This window comes from Rhipicephalus sanguineus, chromosome 8 (genome assembly GCF_013339695.2).
Source record: "Rhipicephalus sanguineus isolate Rsan-2018 chromosome 8, BIME_Rsan_1.4, whole genome shotgun sequence".
Lineage (NCBI taxonomy): Eukaryota > Metazoa > Arthropoda > Arachnida > Ixodida > Ixodidae > Rhipicephalus > Rhipicephalus sanguineus.
This window is the reverse complement of record NC_051183.1, coordinates 61,092,198-61,112,087: the sequence shown is the minus strand read 5'-3', so window position 1 is coordinate 61,112,087 and position 19,890 is coordinate 61,092,198. Positions and strand designations below refer to the sequence as shown.

The 19,890-nt window shown below is 46.4% G+C and overlaps 1 protein-coding gene across 1 annotated transcript in view; it reads right to left on the bottom strand.

Moving 5' to 3' along the window:
* LOC119402008 (potassium voltage-gated channel subfamily KQT member 1) overlaps positions 1–19,890 on the bottom strand; it is a 72,901-nt gene that overhangs the window by 26,606 nt on the left and 26,405 nt on the right. Inside the window, exons 3-4 of the mRNA XM_037669041.2 lie at positions 4,308–4,398; positions 2,877–3,003 (exon numbers count right to left, since the gene is read on the bottom strand). Of these exons, the coding sequence (XP_037524969.1) occupies positions 2,877–3,003; positions 4,308–4,398 (218 nt within the window). The remainder of the gene's footprint in view (positions 1–2,876; positions 3,004–4,307; positions 4,399–19,890) is intronic.

The window sequence follows — 19,890 nt, the reverse complement described above, 5'->3', positions numbered from 1 at the left end:
CCCATCAAAAATTCCGGTGGCGTTCGCAAGCCTCGAAGACCAGCCGCTTTCTGAGCCATCGATCTTAGAATGGCGGAACGTTCGCGCTTCCCACCAGAAAGCGACGAAGACGCTGCTGCAGTTGTTTATTTTTCAAATTATCTTCTAAATTTTAAACAACAAGTGTACGTGTCTCTCAGTCCTCAGTCCGGGTCGCGCTGCCCTCAGCAAACGATGGTCAACTACCAACTCGCCCAACTTGCCGTTTTGAACAAGTTCTTGGCGAATACCCCAGAGTGGATATCTGCCATAGTGTCGAAAAAGAAAACAAAACAAAGTTTCTGCGAGCAGCCCACCTCTTTGAACGATTATGTCACTCCCGTATTTGTGTGTGTGTTTCTACGTCTATCTATCTATCTATCTATCTATCTATCTATCTATCTATCTATCTATCTATCTATCTATCTATCTATCTATCTATCTATCTATCTATCTATCTATCTGTCTATCTATCTATCTATCTATCTATCTATCTATCTATCTATCTATCTATCTATCTATCTATCTATCTATCTATCTATCTATCTATCTATCTATCTATCTATCTATCTATCTATCTATCTATCTATCTATCTATCTATCTATCTATCTATCTATCTATCTATCTATCTATCCTGAAACCATGTGTTGGGTATTTACGTACAACTACATTCTTTATTAGAAGCCAAGGAAATGAAGACTGCATAGAGCAGTTAAGGCGCGTTCACACTGAGACATTCGGCGGCCAGAGCGCGCGGAATCCGCTTCGGCGGCAGCGAGATCCGCCGGAAAAGCCCATTCCGCGTCGATCGATCCTGGACCGATTTTTGCGGCAGCTGCCGCCGGATTCCTTCACTGCGAACCAATCGGAACGCGAGTCGAACATTCGAAAAATGGCGGCGCGCTTGTGATATCGCAGTCGTCGAAGCCCGCAGCAACAGCGAAGTCTTTCCTATGATCCTGTAGCTCTCGACAACTGCCAAGTGTTGTCGCGATTAGCATCTTTGCAATACATCATCGCGATCTCGCAAAACAGGTAGCATTACCTCGGCTCGACCAAGCTTCTCGCGTCTTGCAAATCAGGACGAACCAACCACAAGTGCTTGCGTCGTTTCTTTTGTTCGGCGAATGCATGTTTATCCTCGTCAGACATCGCCAGAAAGTTGCTTTGCAGCAGGCCCAGCAGTTCCACGACCCTGCTCCTGTTTATGCGCTTCGCCATAACGAAACGCGTACACAACGCAGAGCGCGTCGATGCAAGCGTTCCTTCGCGCGAAGGGACGATGACAACTAGACGCCCTAGTTTCGGCGGTGCGGTTGCTAAGCGGTGTGAACAATGTTGACTTTCGGCGGCGCGCGAATTCCGGTCGCTGTGGCCGGCGGATTCCCCAGTGTGAATGAGCCATTAAGGCGCGTTCACACTGACATATTCGGCGGCGAGAACGCGCGGAATCCGCTTCGGCGGCAGCGAGATCCGCCGGAAAATCCCTTTCCGCGTCGATCGGTCCTGGACCGATTTTTGCGGCAGCTGCCGCCGGATTCCCTCACCGCGAACCAATCGGAACGCCAGTAGAACATTCGAAAACTGGCGGCGTGCTTATGATATTGCAGTCGTCGAAGCCCGCAGCAACAGCGAAGTCTTTTGTAATCATCCTGTAGCTCTCGAGAAGTGCCAAGTGTTGTCGCGATTATCATCTCTGCAATACACCATCGCGATCTCGCAAAACGGGTAGCATTATGTCGGCTCGATCAAGCTTCTCGCGTCTTGCAAATCAGGGCGAACCAACCACGACTGTTGCGTCGTTTCTTGTTCGGCGAACGCATGTTCCTCCTCGTTAGACATCGCCCGAAAGTTCCTTTCCAGCAGGCCCAGCAGTTGGACGACCCTGCTCCTGTTTATGCGCTTCGCCATAACGAAACGCGTACATAACGCAGAGCGCGTCGATGCCAGCGTTCCTTCGCGCGAAGGGACGATGACAACTAGGCGCCCTAGTTTCGGCGGTGCGCTTGCTAAGCGGTGTGAGCAACGTTGAATTTCGGCGGCGCGAATTCCGGTCGCTGTGGCCGGCGGATTCCCAGTGTGAATGAGCCATTAAAAAGGCGTATATATCGTATTTGTCGTCCTGAAAGCCTCAGCGACAACGAAGCTGAGATTGTTATATTGCATGAAACACTAAGCTAATAAACTCAGCTGTGTCAATACTGATTAAATTTGCACGCATGCCATTCAGTTTAACCTGCTTAGGCTGTGGATAAAGTCTACTTTTTCGAAACGTCCGCTAGCTAGTTTTAAAATTTTTATTGGGGGACACTCATGTCGGGGATGAATACGAAGGTGGTGAATTTTTCTTATAAAAATGGCATGGCACTGCATACAGTGCCATGGCGTATATATTGCGTTATATGCAGTGTGTGTATGCATTACGTAGAATGCACATTTTCTCGCGCGACATATTGCGCATCTACATTCTACCCATGACTCTCTTACGGCTTGAGCCGTATTTTCTGCCGTTGCGTTTTGTATTATGAAGAGTCGTGCTGTGTAGCAATTCCCTAGTGTGCATTCTTTTGCCATCAGAGGTTGCGTAAGTCGCTGCATGTTTCCATGATACTAGCATATAAAAATGTGTGACCAGCGCCATTACTTGGTGTGGAAATATTCCTGCTTATTCCTTTCAGTGAAAAGAAAAAAAAAAGTTGACTCGGAGTTGATAATAAAAGAAAGAGAACTACAGGACTCCTTAACACAACGTATAACACGAGTCTTACATTACACACTTCCAAAACGGACATTGTAGAATACACCACTGAGTGATGTGACTGCTGCAAGCCTGAAACAGACATGGTATTCTACTTACCGATGATAGAAATGGGCTTTCGAGCAAACCTCAGCCGGCCCCAGAATCCCAGGTACTTGCTCCGACATCCGGCTGCCCAAAGCCGGACGCAGTACTCCATTCCAAAAAAGACTACGAGAAAAATCTCCTGAAGAAGAAACGGAAAACACAAGTTGAGTTATGCAAGCCACGCTTTGTAAAAGGTGGCGCCTAGATCGACTGTGGTTAGCAGTGCATTATACCTCTCAAATACGTATAGTTGCCTGAACTTCACTCTTAACTAAGTACCGCCTGGTTTCCCGATACGCGCTGTTCTGTTTTCAATAAATAAACACATGAAAGTAAGGACCAGGGGACGCAGCGCTGCTGCACTAGCAAGACAGTGCGGCGAAACGAGTTTGACTAGAATTGCTGGGCTACGCCGCGTTCTTATAGGGCTGCGGCATAAGCAGGTCGCCATCTGCCCTTGAGCGTCAATAAAGATGCACTACCATTTTGACACACATGATTTCGATTTTTCTCAAAGCATAGCTAATGACGCCATGACGTGCAAATTTAGATGACGAAGTGCACGTTGAAGTTATGTTGCGCTAATGCCGAAGCCACTTCCGCACAAACTTGTGGCCGACTCATCGGTAAAAGGATGATGTCGCGATAGTGTTATGGCCCTTGAATATTCTCGATTATGCTAAGGCTACGCCACGCAGCCGCAGTAATATATTAGGGTTTTGTATAAGTTCATAGCAGCATGAATAAATTACTCGCTAAGTGCTCCCAATTAAAATGTTCATTACGCTGTGCATAAAAAGCTACGCAAAATTCTGATGTGATTCGTGCTGAGTAAGGAAATTCCTTATTTCGGACACGCACCTATGTCCTCAATTTGCACCTTATCTCCACTGTAGCATTCATCAAATTCGTGTACTCCTTCGCTGAAAAGCGCAGGAATGGACTTAAGCTGTGCACACTAATCGTCATCATCATCGTCAGCCTATTTTATGTCCACCGCAGGATGAACGTCTCTGCCAATGATGTCCAACCCACCCGGTCCTGCGAGAGCTGAGTCCATTTTACGCCTGAAAATGTCTCAGCTTCGTTACCTTATACCTACCCATTTGCCATCCTTAGCCGCGCTTCTTATGTCTCGCCACTCCGTCGCTCTAACTATTCACACGCTATCTGTTCTTGTAATGACGTGTCGTGCCCAGGTCCACATTTCCCTTTTAATAAATTCTAGGATATCGACTACCCTTCTTGCTCCCTGTTCAACATGCTGTCTTCCTATCTCATAATGTTGCGCGTATGAGTTTCGTTTCCATCATATATCCAAGCGCTTATTTCTGAAGCTACAGCAGATTAGAATGCAATCGTCGATATCTGCTGTTGTGCGCTCATTCTACAATGTTATATGCTTAAGCGTACGAGAGCTTAATAGGAAAAGTAATAGCTTACCATGTAGTACAAAGATGACATGGCGAAATCGCTGTATTGGTCGATGGTGGACAGGACGCTGAAGATGAGGCAAATCAATACAACTAGAAATCTGTAAAATAACAGGAATCTATTTACATGATGTACATCTAGTGGGAAGCTCAGAACTGTGGAAATGCGAAGCTTTGCAATCAAAGAATTGCGCCTTGAAAAGCTAGGCTCTACTACTAAATGCTACTCGTACAAATACACTTACCTTTCTACTCTTAAACGCGCAAGAACATTAATAATGGTTGGCCTATAACGCCCCAAAACAACGATATGATTATGAGAGACGACGTAGTGGAGGGCTCCGTAAATTTCGACCATGAGAGGTTCATTAACGTGCACCTAAATTGAAGTACAGGGACCTCAAACATTTTAGCCTCCATCAAAAATTTTAGCCTCCATCAAATTCGATCCAGCGGCCTTCGGACACTTTGGGTCAGCAGTCGATCACCATAACCGCTAGACCATTGTGGCGGGTTTGAACGTGCAACCTGATACAAAATTTATGATTGGTAATCACACAGGTCACAACTTCGCGGTGCTGCAGCATTCATATTACTGACGCTGCATCTTTTACAAGCATTGTTGAGTTTACAGGAGGCTTCAGTGAAGTTGTATTCATATAAACACCAGCGGGTTAGCATTTCGTGAGTAGTGACTCGGAAACCATAACACGCGCGTCTTGTTTCTAACTATTACCAGTAGATAAATGGGAAAAACAGGCTAAACTAGTGGCTGGCATTCTGAGGCAGACTTAACTGGGGCTCCTTTTTTCTCCGTGTAACAGTCACAGCCTTAATCACAGCCCTTAATCGTAGATTGACTTAAAGAAAGACAAACAAATGCAACCCTAGATCTGACTAAATGACATCAGGGTATGAGAATACGCAGGCGTTGACAAAAAGTGGCACCCAGCCACAACTCACGAGGTAAAATGGCTCACCAAAATGAACTTTAGCAGAGAGTTCAAGTGGCAAGCAAGGTAAAGCTGCGCGCCATTAAGTGCCGACGAAATGTTGTCCGTTCCATTTGACCGAACGAATGTATTTCCTTTTATTATTAAAGTGCTATTTTATTATTCCGTGCAAAACTCTCCGCTCTTAATCAAATTTATTTTGGAAATGTAGTTATGTAGGCATCCTTTCGCCAGATTTAAGAAGAGCCATTAGTTTTCGAAAATATCCAGAAAACTTGGAAGCAGGACGAAGGCAAAAATGTAACTAAAGTCTACAGGAAGTACGGTAAAGGCATATACAGAGCACGTCTTAATGTGAATACTTTTATAACGCTCCTCTCGTTAAAAGATCTTTGCGATGCTTTCGCTAAGTAAATTTCACAGTACACTTTAGACAAACTGCCTTTGTCGTCTGAGCGGTGTTTTCATGGGAACCGGGTTCTAAGGAGAATTCGATGAACCATAAAATATTGCTAACTATTTATAACGTTAAAACGAAGCCAAAGTTGCATCGTTGCTTCCTAATGAAACCGCGAATAGATGTATCAGTATTAAGTTGTGGTGGTCACATCCCCCTCTGATGACGAAAATGTAACTCGCTGATTTGATTGGTCAGTGAGCGTAGAATTCTTAACAGTGGCATTGCTGAACACATCTTATTGGGCAGGTAAGCACTAAGTTAAGATGCCGTATTAATATGCAGTTGTGTGGCTATGAACTTGCAACAGTTTTATGCATGAGATGCTCGTAATAACCATCGACTTGCCACAAAGACCCAACGGTGCACAGGCGTGTCATTTATATCTTAAGTTTCAGCTGCAAATAGAAACATAGACACGATGTCGGGAGCTTTGAATTCCATCTATTCGGATCTACGTCTCGTTCAGTGTGGCATGTTTTTTCAGCTTGACTGCTCGCAGGACAGTTGATATAATTATAGAAAAAAAAAGCTAGATTTTACTCACTAAAAACTCAGTGTAGGTGGTCGAAGCACATACAGAACAAAATCGACAGAAAGGAAGCCAAGATATTTTAAAACATGGAAACATTTAATTAATGTGAGCGGCCGAAGTGATGCGGGTTGTCGTTTACCGAAAAGCCCGCGGGTATCAGGTCACCCGTGCTTGTGTAGCGCGGACTACACGAGCTATTTTTGTTTGAACTTTATGTTTCCTCGTGTACACAGTTCTCCGACCGACATAATTCCGTTAATTGGTAGTCCCATCTGTCCGCGTCTTTGTTTTCAGGTATTTTATTGATTTTATTTGCCTACACCCTGCAGTTAGGCCTTAAAGTTAGGGGTATTATCATCAGGCTAGGGCGCCACCCCTATGAGAAATGCACACATACATACTAAGAGCCCGTAAAATGGATGTGGTCCCCCTCGAGCAAGGAGAAACTTCAAGCGCTTCTCTACAGCAATTATCATGTAAGAAAAAATACCGTGTTAGGAAAGCCCGTAGGCCAATTAGTTTGAGATAATCACTTCGAGCTACCGTGACCCGTTTAATTAAGGGGGGGGGGGACGAAGAGGAAAACATTGTTGGCACGCGTCAATCACTAATTTTTTTTTCTAGCCTCGATTATTAGTGTGAGTTTTTCCTTACATATCCTTTTTATAAACATATTTGAAATGTAAAACAATTTTATCTCAAAAATAAGGTGCCGCCCGTTTCATGGCCGATCCCCCGCAGTGGGTTGCGCCAGGTTGCCAAGGTCCAGCCAACCAACCACTAATTTGCATCTGCCCGTTTGCTTTCTGGCTAAGCGGCACGTCTGCACTAATTCACAAAAGCGCGGGCTAAGTTTCAGTGGGAACGCTGGTAACAATGCGCACCACAAATGAGGCCATGTCTTGTAACCGCTGACTGAGAATACCTTTAGTAACTATGTAAGCTAACCGTTGAGTATGAAAGGCTTACGAGTGCCCTGAGGTGCCTGAGTTACGACGCTGGTTTCAGGATGATTGATAAAGCGTTTCTCGACATTTTGTGTAAGAGAGCACCAACTGTGCGTGCATTAGGGATTCCGTATAAGTGGCAGTATTTATACTGGGATTCGTTTCTTCCTAGTAGCTGCATTTAATGATTGCGTATCTCATGGTTCGCAGTGATACATACGTATCTTGGTGGTCTTGGCAAGGATGGCCACGCATGCACTATAGCACAAATAGGCAATGGTAAACAAAGAAAGCTGGTAAATAAAAGATAACCAATCTTATACCCTTGTCACACGGGTCGTCTAACCACAGTTAAGTACGACGGCCGTTAAGTCTAACTGCTGTTGTACCTTGTCACACGACAACGCTAACCGCAGTTAATCCGCTAACGGCCGTTTTCGTGAACGGAGGTAGGCAACCTCTGTTAGCGCCGTAAACTGACAACATGGCTGTCTCCATGGGTGTGTTCCAATACTCACCGTAGACGGCTAAATAGACAGCTAAGTGGACAGCGGCCATCTTAAGTCCCATTCCAATTCTCACGTAGCCGGCAAAATAGACAGCTTCGAGAAAGACAAAAACGATGCAGGCTACTTTGCTGTCCAAACAAGATGGCGGCTCAGCGCAATGCTCGCGTAGCTCGGATCTCGCCGGTATGGTCGTCTGTGCACCAGTAGGCGCGTTTCCAGGCGCTCAATGTAAGCTACGTTAATTTTTTAATAGGTTTGAACACAAAAGAGGCTAAAGAAAGAACATTTACGTTTGTTTTTCTTAGCTTTCTCTTCTCGACGCGAGGTGGCGTCACGTCGCGTAGACGTCTTCTAGACGCGTTCCATTTGTCGGACAACATGACCTCGATGCTGTCTTCTAAGCTGTCAGCGTAGACTGTCTACGATGCTGTCCAGAATTGGAACACAGCCCATGTCGGACGCGAGCAGCTCGGCTCCCAGCGAAATATCAAGCGTGTCAACTGGACCGTTGCGACGATGGAGGTGTTGATACGCATTTGGGAAGATAAATAACCGGCTTTGAGGTACCAGTTTGTCCGTGCTGCAAAAATATCGTGTGCATTTCACGAGATTGATACACAGCAGCGTTCGTTCATTGAACAGGGCTTCGCGCTATTTGATAGACGCGCATGAAAACACGCTGCTGCCGCGTCTGTAATCGAGTGTGAAGCCCTGTACAAGGCGGTGTAATAGCGGTGTTGCACGAACGCAGCCACGTATCAGCTAAAGAACGCTTGGAAGCGCTGCAAACGTGTGACAGCGCCTCTGTCTGGTTTACGGTAACTGTGGTTACGTCCGTTAACTGCAGTTGGGGATAACAGCGGTTAAGCTTACCCGTGTGACAAGGGTATTACACCCTTGAGATGGTTGACCAGCAAAAAAAAAAAGGGTTCCGGTATGCATACGGCGCAGCGCTAACACTGAATATCGATTAAAGGTACGGATCGGTAAAGCAAGTCCCTTCTAAATGAAGCGTATGCTTCTTTAAAATTTTTCATTAGAGCAGCATGCGTCTTTTTGCCGCGACATGCGTCGTCTTGTCAGGCTTGCCGCATGAGCTTGGCGTTTTGTGCACGATATTGAGGAGCCATTTAAGCCACGTGCCTATTTTTTCAGCATTTTCCTTTTCGCGACATTTTAGCGGACCGGCGATGGTAGTGGGGTTTGACCAGTTTCTGTGGCCCCTACGTTTTTGCTCGCGGACACATCCTCTTTTTTTTGTGAAGCAGTTGTGGGTAACGGGGATTGCCCAATTTCTGTGGCATGTACCGGCGCTAGGAATGACCTGCCAACGGGCATTCGTTTGCCTGTAGGCATATGCAGCTTTGCCGTGGAGCAATCTGTCTTGTACGACGCGCAATTCTATAAAAAAATTCGGTGCAGTTTTGAGATATCATGTGCGTGACATCATATGGTCATAACTAAGGTTGTTACTCTGACTAGCTCGTACATCTCAAGTCACGTCAAGTCAATTTATTTTGTTTCTTTGCATGCAACGTAATCTCATTAGTGATATGTATTACATTCAGAGACCTCATAGTTACGATAACTGACCAGAGAACTCCGAATACTAATACAAGAACTCCTAATACTAGAACACATATATGTTAAGTGTGGAGTGCGGCATCGTAAGTATAAAACAGCTCCAAGGACAGGACAAGAAAAGCAAACATGCGGCCGCGGTGTGTGGGTTTCATGAAACATCAGCAACAACGTTACGGCGACATCAAACCAGGCGCATCTTCGTGACAATGTCCCATACCATACTTTATGTTCTTGGAAAGCAATTAGATTCCAGTCGCAATTACGCAAACCTGGCTGCAAATAGACTATTTTTAACGCATGCAACACGACGCACAGCAGTTTACTCAAAGGCAGCAAATGGTGGGAAAACAGCACCCTTTAACAGCGAACGAATGCATTGCACTTTGGAGCATTACGCGAAATCTTGCGTTGCCACGAAAGCCGTAGTTAGCTGCGCTGCATTCCTTCGGAAGCAGGGTTCTTTTGGATCATGAATTCTCGTTAGAGTGCACGCACGCTGCACACGAAGAATGTTAATGTGTCTCGCTCGTGCAAGAAAGCTTCTGATTTTCCATTCGGGTACGGCACTCCAGATAATGCATTTTTTCCTTGGCTTAGCAACGCTCGCTCGCCTCCCGCGAAAGCAATTACCGGCAGTATTTGCTGCTTCGCAGTTACAGAGGGCTTCACCTGCCTGCTGGGAGCATGAACACGCTTTACCTAAGAAGTCAAGCCAAGTTTTATCGAAACAAATATAACTTACCGCTAACATTCTATTAGCGATGCCGTCGGCGAAAATGGCATCGTGTATGTAAACGTAAAAGAGTGTGTGCAGAACATAGATATGTTAGTTAATAGGCTTTCATAGGATTCTCTTTCTGTGACGCGATCTGTATACCACCCATAAATATTGATTGAATTTGTATTCGGGAAACATTTTGTATAACCATACAAAACGGCACCAATAGACAGCGTGCGCACTTACAAAGAAACAATGATAAAAAATAAAGACAAGATTGTGTCAGTTGTATCACCGTGAACGAAATGTCCAACATTCAAGACTAATATCCAGCCTGTTCATTCGATCTAAAAGAACGAAGTGGTTCTTCAAAGCCTATGAATGTCTTTTCCAGAATAAGACATTTGCCTTGAAATGTTTTTGGTGCCATGGACCGTAATAAATAATTAAAAAACATTGAACGCACATAAATTAAAAAAGGCACCTAGGCTAACTCAAATTTGGACGCCCTATATTACTGGTATCACATGAAAAGAAGAAGCTTTGTGTAATATCGCATGGTGTGACATGATAGATTGGTGGTTTACCTTGAACGAGGAAAAAAGAAATATTAGGCGATAGTTACGGTGCACAAAGCTGACATTATCAGTCTACTTTCTGTGTCCTTCGAAGTTTTATTCGCTGCTATGAAACGCGGCCCTAATGTTCGTCGATACGGCCAGTGACCGCAACGCTCAATTTGATGCTCAATGCAGCATTTCGCAAATGTTGTTGGTGGTGTTGTCGTGGCCTTAGTACACGGCGAAACCACGCTTTCTTCTAATTTTTCTCATCCCTCATTTCCTAGCACGCGTGATACACCAGGTTATATACGATTCCGGGAACTTTCTAATGTCAAAATCATGACAGCCATCCTCCAAACTTTCCCAAACCAAGGTATTCGCAGCCAATCTGCAAATTTTACGATGTCAATCATGACAGACAATACCCAAACGTTCCAAGATCAAGGTCTTGGCCAATGGGCAAGCTTTGTTATGTAAAAGGTTTGGCAGCTAATCCCCAAGCTTTCCAAAATTAAGGTATTGACACCAAATCCGCAAGTGTTCCAATGGCACAACCATGATACCCAATCCCCAACTTTCCAAAATCAAGGTCTTGGCAGCCAATCGGCAAGCTTTGCAGTGTCAAAGTCATGATAGCGAATCCCCAAGATGTCCAAATTAAATGCCATGGCAGTCAATCCGCAAACTTAACAAAGTGAAAGTTATTACAGTAAATCCGCAAACATCCCACAATAAACTCAAGACACTAAATTCGGAAACATTACAATATCAAAGTAATGACAGTTAATCCGCCAAGTTCCAAAACCAGTAACGACAGTTACTTCACGAACAGTCCGGAGTGACAAGTTTTCGAAGTGAGTCAAGGCAGCCTATCAGTGAACTTTCTAAAGTCAGAGTCAAAACAGCCAACATCTCGAGCCGCGAGTAAGCCATGAGGCGCGCGAAAACCGTTCCATCCACGACGCCGGACAATAGGAGCTAACGGCAGCGAGTTTCCTAGTATACGAAAAGGATCCCGCTGAGTAAAATATTTATGCTCCACTGAAAAAGAAAACAAGACATCGCTGCTAGTGTCTGACAGAATTGTTTGGCCGCTTCGCGCACGTTTAGTTATAAAAGATGTAGCCAGTGGCGGAACGACTAGTATGTGTGTACGCGGTGTTGCTTTTTGAAGTTGCCGCGCGCGGCGCATTATTTATTAAAGCTCTAGGAGGGGCGCGTCTGCTTCTTCGTTAAGTTTATTACTACGCTTCATCTCGGCGATAAAATAAACGAAACAACAATGAGAACTGACATGTTTACCACATTGTAAGGATTGCGCCTTTCCCTTGAGGGTAAATTTAAACAAAAGTATAACTTTAAAACCCTGGGCTGTCGATAGAAAAAAAAAGGCAACACGATGAACACTAACATAAAGAAGAGAGCGTAGAATGCTCTTGTAGGAATGTTAGTTTTGCAGTAAGAAGGGGAGTCATTTGATTTCGCTCATATTTCGGTGAAATGACAACCTAGAAATGCTCTACGTATTTCATATGCTTACCCCGGAATTTAACGTAATAATATACGCTCTCCGTCCCGCATTTGCCGGAAATTTAATTGCATAGATAACAATGCGTATAGGGACCTAGGACTTTCATACTGCCAATAATTTTTTTAAAGCGAATTTGTGAACCATAGCTTATGCAGCCAATCACAATGCCTGACAGCTGTAAATGAATCTCAGCTTTTGGGACTAAGCAAGTAGATTGTAGCGTCCAAAATGGTAGATGGGTAGCGTCTACTAACGCTGCCATGTCTACTAACGTCTACTAACGCTGCCATTTGACAGAAGGCCGTTTCTGTATCTCATACATACGGGTGATTTCTGAAGGGAATCTGACGCCAGGTTTCGAGAAACATATCGACATTGATCTCGAGAATGACTGATATCTGGAAATGCGGACGCCGATTCTGAAAACAGAGTTTTCACAGCCAAGATGTTTAGCAAATCATTCCTTGTTAGTCGACACAGAAAAATATCATCATCATAAACGGGTATGTGCCACAGAAATGAGGTAAATCCCGCTACTCCCCGCTGCATGGTCCACTAAAAATGAAGAAGGCAATTAGTTAGCCCAACAAATGGATGCGAATCGACGGTGGCGAGCCGAGGACACCAAGTACGTACAACAAGAACACACGAGGGAACGCGAAAGGCAACGGCGGCTACGAGAAGACCCCGAAGCGATGGAAGGCCTACGCCAACGACGACTTGTCCGTAGATCTATGGGAGATGCGAACGCTTGGTTTCAGCGCCAGTTTCCGTCTCTGGAGTTTGGACAACCGCGTCGTGTCTGTGACTGTCTGTGGTTTAAGTGGCACCTATGTGCGCTGAGAATCAACGCATAAACAACAGCCACTCATTAGCAACAACCTAGAAGCAACCTCGAACCTGCATCATTAGCTGAGGCCTAGAAACAACCTCGAAACAACCAGATTAGTCTTCAGAAGCATCCAATTTCACTGTTTGAAGCCTTGCGCGGCTTATTGCATGCTTCGCCTTTTTTTGCACAATTATATTTCAACAACAGATGGGGTGCCTTAAGAAAAAAAAAATGTTCGAGACCAGTCACATCTGTGGAGGTAGTGAACATACTTATTATGCAAAAAAAGGGGACGAAGACAGTCATTCGCGGATCGGGCCGCATGCAGCTGCCGGGTAGCGTGTTTGAGACCCCTGCCCTTGACTATACAGTTTATTCCGATGGCGTTGGAGTGAGCAATGGTAACAACAACAACAACAACAACAACAACAACAACAACAACAACAACAACAACAACAACAACAACAACAACAACAACAACAACAACAACAACAACAACAACAAGGGCACAGTCAAAGCGCAGTGACTAGAGAGATAATGGGGCAATACCTCGTCAGGTCATTATATTTTTTTGCTCTTTCCACTTTTCCAGATCAATTTCACTTGCACACAGATCAACGTGTTTGCCGCACTTGCACTTGCCATAATTTAAGACCAATTTATTTAACTGTAACTTCTCTTTTACAGCGGAGCTCTGAAGCTTTTCGTTATGCCGCGTGGCGTGGCCTGAAAACTATCATCATTATGAACACGCACGCGCTCTCTTCTATCTCTTCTTCATCTTTTGGAATCGAATCCCGGCCGCGGCGACTGCAATTTCGATGGAGGAGAAAATGTTTCAGGCCCGTGTGCGAGGACTCATTCTCCGCCCCGGGCAAACGAGCCCCCCGCAAGCTGCGGGGGAGGGGGGTGGCGATGGCGCCGACGGAGACCCGTTGACCACCTTTCACGAGGTCACTTCACACTATAGGCTAGGCAGGAAATCCTTTCCAGATCCGCACAGAGAGCTAACTCGGAACCAGGAGATCGCCCTCCGACTCCTCCAGACTAGATCGTTCCCGTCGCCGGCCACTATGGCCGTGTATACAGACATTTCGCCAAAGTGCTCAGCTTGCAATCAGCTAGCAACTTTTTCCCATTTAATGTGGCGGTGCCCCCGCTTGCGCGTTTGCACAAGAAAGCATCACATCAACAAGACAGAATTCTTAAAATGCATCGCAAGTCCGGATCTCGCGAATCAACTCCGGGCGGTCCAGGGAGCCTGTGAAGCGATCGGGAGCCTTTGGCTCCCGACCCCTTCGCGGGCGATGCCCTCCGCGGGTTTTTAGGAACCCTCGTCCCAGGACACAATAAAGTTCCTCTGTCTGTCTGTCTGTCTGTCTGTCTGTCTGTCTGTCTGTCTGTCTGTGTGTATTCATATTTAGGTGCACGTTAAAGAACCCCAGGTGGTCGAAATTTCCGGAGCCCTCCACTACGGCGTCTCTCATAATCATATCGTGGTTTTGGGAAGTTAAACTCCAGATATTATTATTATTATTATTATTATTATTATTATTATTATTATTATTATTATTATTATCTTCTTCATCGTCGTCCTCTTCGTTTTCCCCTTCGCTCCCAGAACACCTGCGCCGATTTGTCCGGCGTCGGATGCAATAACTCTAGTGGGCCAGAGAACGAGTACACAGAAATAGAGAGCGAGAAAGAAGGTTACAGAAAGAGAAAGAGAGAAGAGAAAGAAAGAAAAAGATAGAAGGCGAGAAAACGAGTACGGAGAGAGAGAGAGATAGAAAGAAAGGGACAGAAGAAAGAGATATAGAAAGACAAAGAAAGAAAAAGACACAGAGTAAGAGATAAACAAACACAAAAATGAGATAGAAGAGAGAGAGAGAGCAAGCATATCCAACCATAGTATAGCAAGCTTAGGGTAGAAAAGTGAGGGAGAGGAGGAGGTGATACGATAAAACATAGCATAGTGTTGTATAGAGTAGTGTATCTAGAAGGTGGGAAAGGGAAGTAAGGGAGAGGAGGAGGGGAAGGCCACCAGGTCCGCTATTTCCTCAGTCTTCGCTCCACTAGTGCGTAGCTGCCGCGTTTTCTTACAGTTGACTCCAGGTGCATTTCTGCCCCCAGCGTTGCCGTCGCCGTGAGGTTCCGCATAAACTCCAAGGACAATAGCATCGCCGCGCACGTAGTAGTGTTCTATGTGCGAGTAAAGGCGTGCCAGCACAGCCGACGATCGCGGCTTAAGCGAGAGGAAACACGCCGGCCGTCTATCATCTTGTGAAAGGCCCATAAGGTGGGGGGGGGGGTGGAGAGTGGTCCACGTGGCTGCGGCAGCAACTACGTACGCTGAACCGCCGGCCGCGGTTACGCGCGCCCTTTATTGACAGGATAACAAAATAATGCGGGAAGTTTGCACTACGTCGTACAGAGCTTTGGCACAACGAAGCACGGGCAACCAGTTTCTCTATTTCTCTATATAGCTGGGCGACCTTCCTTGCTTCTCCTTAGTTTTCTTTTTCTCCCTATTTCTCTCTCTCTCTCTCTTCTCTCTGTTTTTTTCTGTATTTTTTGTCTCTGTTCATTCTGTTTTTTTTCTACCTCTCTCTCTTTCCTTATCCTTCTTTCCTATCTTTATCTCCTTCTCTCTCGATTTCTTTCTTTCTCTTTCCTTGATTCTCTATCTTTCGCTCTTTATTTCTCTTGTTGCATTTCTTTTCTCTCTGTTGCTACTTTCTCATTTTCCATATGATGCACTTTACTCTTTCTCCTCCTCCTTGCCCTCCACACCCTCACTTCTCTTTTCTAGGTCCTTGCTATACGATACTATACAAGGCTGTGCTATATTCTGTCGGCATGCCTGGATAGCCGAGTGGTTAAAACGCTCGTCTTTGGCTCGTGGGTACGCGGGTTCGTATCCTGCCGCCTCATGAGGTATTTTTTTCGCCAAGATTTTCTCTTCGTTTATATTTTTCTTTCTGTTTCTCTCCTTTTCTCCTTCTATTTCGCCCACCTCCTGACCCTCACATCTCTCCTTCGCTTTGTGCTACCCCCTTGCATACGCCGGACATGTCGGCGCACGTGTACTGGGAGCGAAGCAGAAGATGAAGAAGGGGACGAAAAGGAGAAAGAGAGCGTGTGCGGGTTCCCGATGATGATGATAATTTTGGGTCACGACACATTACTCTGAGCTAGAATAGCTTCGCTGTCGATAAAAATTCACCGGGTCTCTTATGCATTCGCCTAAGACGACTCGAAGCCGAAAGCTGTCGCCTTCTTCTTTTTCTTCTCGCTCGACGTATTAAACATCCCCCAACCTCTCTGCACCTGACGTGGTTTTGCACAGCCTCCGGGATCAGAGGCATTGCAAGCTTTCTGCATCTCACCTGGTTTCCCCTTTCCTTCGTGATCGACCCACCTTTGACCAAGCGACGATGTCACGCGATGGCTTCATTGTGTGACGTCGCTTAACGTGACGTCATGATTACGTCATCATGTGATGATGATATTTAAATGCGGAGCATTTCTTAGTCGCACCTGTGGCGTCGGCGGCGGGGTCCACATCCCAACTGCGCATGCTCGATCGGCTCGTCTCGGGCCGGCATCAAGCCTCTACTCTCCCTCCCTTGCATGCTCGGCTCGTCTCGTGCCGGCAGCAGACCTCTCATCTCCCTCCCTCCTCTCTCTCCCAGGGCCACGCGGTTTCTCGTGCTCCTACAAGAGCCGTGCTGTGCATGCGCCAGGAGCAGTGATGTCACACAGCTGGCGCACCGGAACGCTGGAACACTATCCCTATGGGCCCGTGGCATGCAGGCGGCCTGATCGCGTCCCTGTCGCGTGTGCAGCGTCGACGGACCGAGTGCGTCCACTGCATCGACTGCATGAACGCGCAAACTGCGCCACGGGCGATAGCGTCCCTCTCCGTCGGGCAACGTCTGTGACATCACGGAGGGAGTGCACAGGCCTTCTGTTCTCTAGGTGGAGGAGGAGGTAAAACTTTATTTGACCAAGGGATTTGGACACGTACGTCCCAGGGTCCCCGCACGACCCCACTGCGCGGTGTTGAACGGGTACGAGACGCTGTCATAGAGACGGCAGCGTCTCGTGCACTGACCCCCGAGCCGTCCTTGTGGCAATAGAAAAATGGCGTTAAGCAAAAAATAAATGTACATGTGGCACATAATGCGTACACCATGTGTGTGTCATTCAAGCAGCAGTAAGCATGATAATCAAGCAAATCCTAGACAACCAGGAGAGCTAAGAATAATCAGCTGAACCTTAGCTCACGCTACGTGTACCGTGGCATAGTCGAGCTACGCACTACAATTTTTTTAGATGCGAAGCATCTTATGGCGGAGTTCAATCCGGTGGTGGCAGTGGTGTGGGGCGTGACCACCCTTAATGCGCATGCGCATCCTCCTCCCCCTCCTTTCAATTCCTACGCTCCCCCCCTCTCGCGCGCCTCATTCTCTCCTGCGCAGCGCCGCGATGAGCGCCAGCGCATGCGCGTCCCCTCTCCCTCTGTCTCCTCTCCTGCGCTGCCCCATCTCGCGCGCCTGTCGACTGCGTTCCCCGCTCGCCCTGTGAAAATTAACGGCCAGGCTAGAGGGAAGACACGACGGGCGTAGCGTTCCTCTTCGCGTTCCACGACGCGAGGTCGGTAGCATGCCCAGCGAACGTCAACGGAACGCGATCGTGCAAGTGCTCCGGCTTCGCATCGCCTCATGTTCCCCTTTAGCGGGAGATGATCTAATTTTTCATTAAAATGCACAAAGCACCTTCATTTATTGCGCAGCCTAAAACAAAAAAAATCACATTACGGGCGGTAAAATCATTGCACTATTTCTATGTAAGAACGCATCTACTGCAAGAAGTCTCACTAGCCTCCGCACGCGGTCGTGGGAGCCGCGACTCGCTGAGTGGACCCTGAGAAGCGAACTAGCGACCCTAGGTCAGGCCCGGCGAGCCGCTATAGCCAGTGAAGCCTTGGAAGAAGGGCCCCACCTGCAATGAACCACTATTTAGAGCGCAGCTCTTAGGCGGCCGTTCCTGCGTTGCGTGGCGTCCCCATTGGCGTTGTCGCGTAACAGAAAGAGCGAACGAGTACGAAAGAGAGCAAATGCAGAGTCTGTCGATATCACGAACCACTGGCCTGTAACCTCGCTTTCTTCCTCTGTCACGCGCGCTGGCCCCTCGCTCGGAGCTCTCGTGCGAATGCAGGGCTGGCACGTGCACTGCAGCTGGCTTCGCTTGTCGTAACGGGATATTGGCGTTTGCCTTGGTTCGCGACGCCTCCTATGCACAAAAGGGTGTGTGTAGCACTGGAGCACTATCAGTTTCTGTGGCAATATATAAAGAATGTTGCATTGCTACAAACGCGGGTAGCCAACACTTCTAACACAGTTGGCGTTGTCCCAACACGAATCTGCGCTCAGAATTAGCATTAGGGATTGTCGTAGTCGTCGGTGAAGTTTATTTTTATGAATAAATGTGTTTTTGTCTCCACAGCGTTGCACCACATCTATGGAACGGAGTGTAGGAGCACTATGGGCTCTACATGGCTCTACTATGGGAGAGCGCAAATGTGTCCCGAAGAGCACCGCGGCGGAGATGAAACGCAACCTGCAATAAACGGTGAAACGATGAAATGCCTTAGAATAACAGAGAGCTGAGCTAGTTGGTAAGTGTTCATTCTAAAAAGATAGGGGGGTTGTTTTTATATGTACGCGTTTCGAAGCCGACTGAATGAGAAAACTGTGCGTCCGTCCATCCACCACCCGTACCTCAGTCGTGTAAGGATAATCATTCGAAATAAATATGTCTATAAAATAAAAGTTAAGACCATTCCACTCAGTGCAGGTGGGTGAGCAGCAGAGAGGCTCCCGCCGGTGTTCTTAATAAGCGCGCTGCTCGTCACGGGAGTTCTAAGCAAAACGTCTTCATCTTTGATCTGTATGGCGTCGATAGTGGCTTAAGAGCATGGGCTGCATGCAACTGGGTAATTCCATGGTGAAAACAAGAACACTTATCCCTCGCTGTTCCCACGTCCCTTTCCGTCGAGCATTTTAGGGGCGAAGCTCCTTAAGGCGGCACCCGTTCGTCCCTCGTAGTCGTAGTCGTAGTAGTAGTGCGTAACAAGTCTTACGCTTTGACCTCCAAGGTGGTGCCGGTGGGAGATTTTTCCTGTGCGTTGTTGAACAATAAAAAATTCGCAGCGTGCGCGTTAACTAAAAGCCGAATTCTTCTGTCTCTCATTCCCCATTAGCAGCCATTGGCATGTTCCAGTAGGAAACGTTAGTAGAAGTAGAAGTGTAAGTGTTAGCTAAAAGCCGACTTCTTCTGTCTCTCATTCCCATTAGCAGCCATTGTTTACCTCCAAGGTAGTGCCTGGTGAGATTTCTCCTGTGCGTGATTAAACAATAAAAATTTTGTTCAAAACGCCGTTGATTGATGAAATAAACCAACCAAAGACGCCAGATGTTTTGTAAAAGCAAAACGAAAGAACGCCAGATGTTTCTAAAGCAAAGCGAAAAGACGCCAGCTGCTTAACGAAAGACGCCACATGTTTTCTAAAGCAATGGTTTTCTAAACAATGAAAATTCACAGCGTACATGTAAAATTAAAGTGAGCTGCAAGTCGTCATAACTCATCGAACCTTTAGTATAAACGCGCCCGATCTCACGTCGGTGATGATGTACTGGGCAGAATTCACGGAAGATTCACGGTTTACCGATGAACCTCCGCAGCTTCGCCCACTCATCATCATTCACTCCGTGGATATGCTGTTGTTTTTTGTCTTTTCTTGTTACTCGAAACCTATTGGAAAACAATCCGAAAAATTTTGGGTATGTCGAATATGCACTATTCGATTCGAGTACTGAATCGAATAGAACGCTATTCGATTCGCTATTCATAATTTTCGAATATTCGAACACCCCTAGTGGAAAGATCAATGGAATAT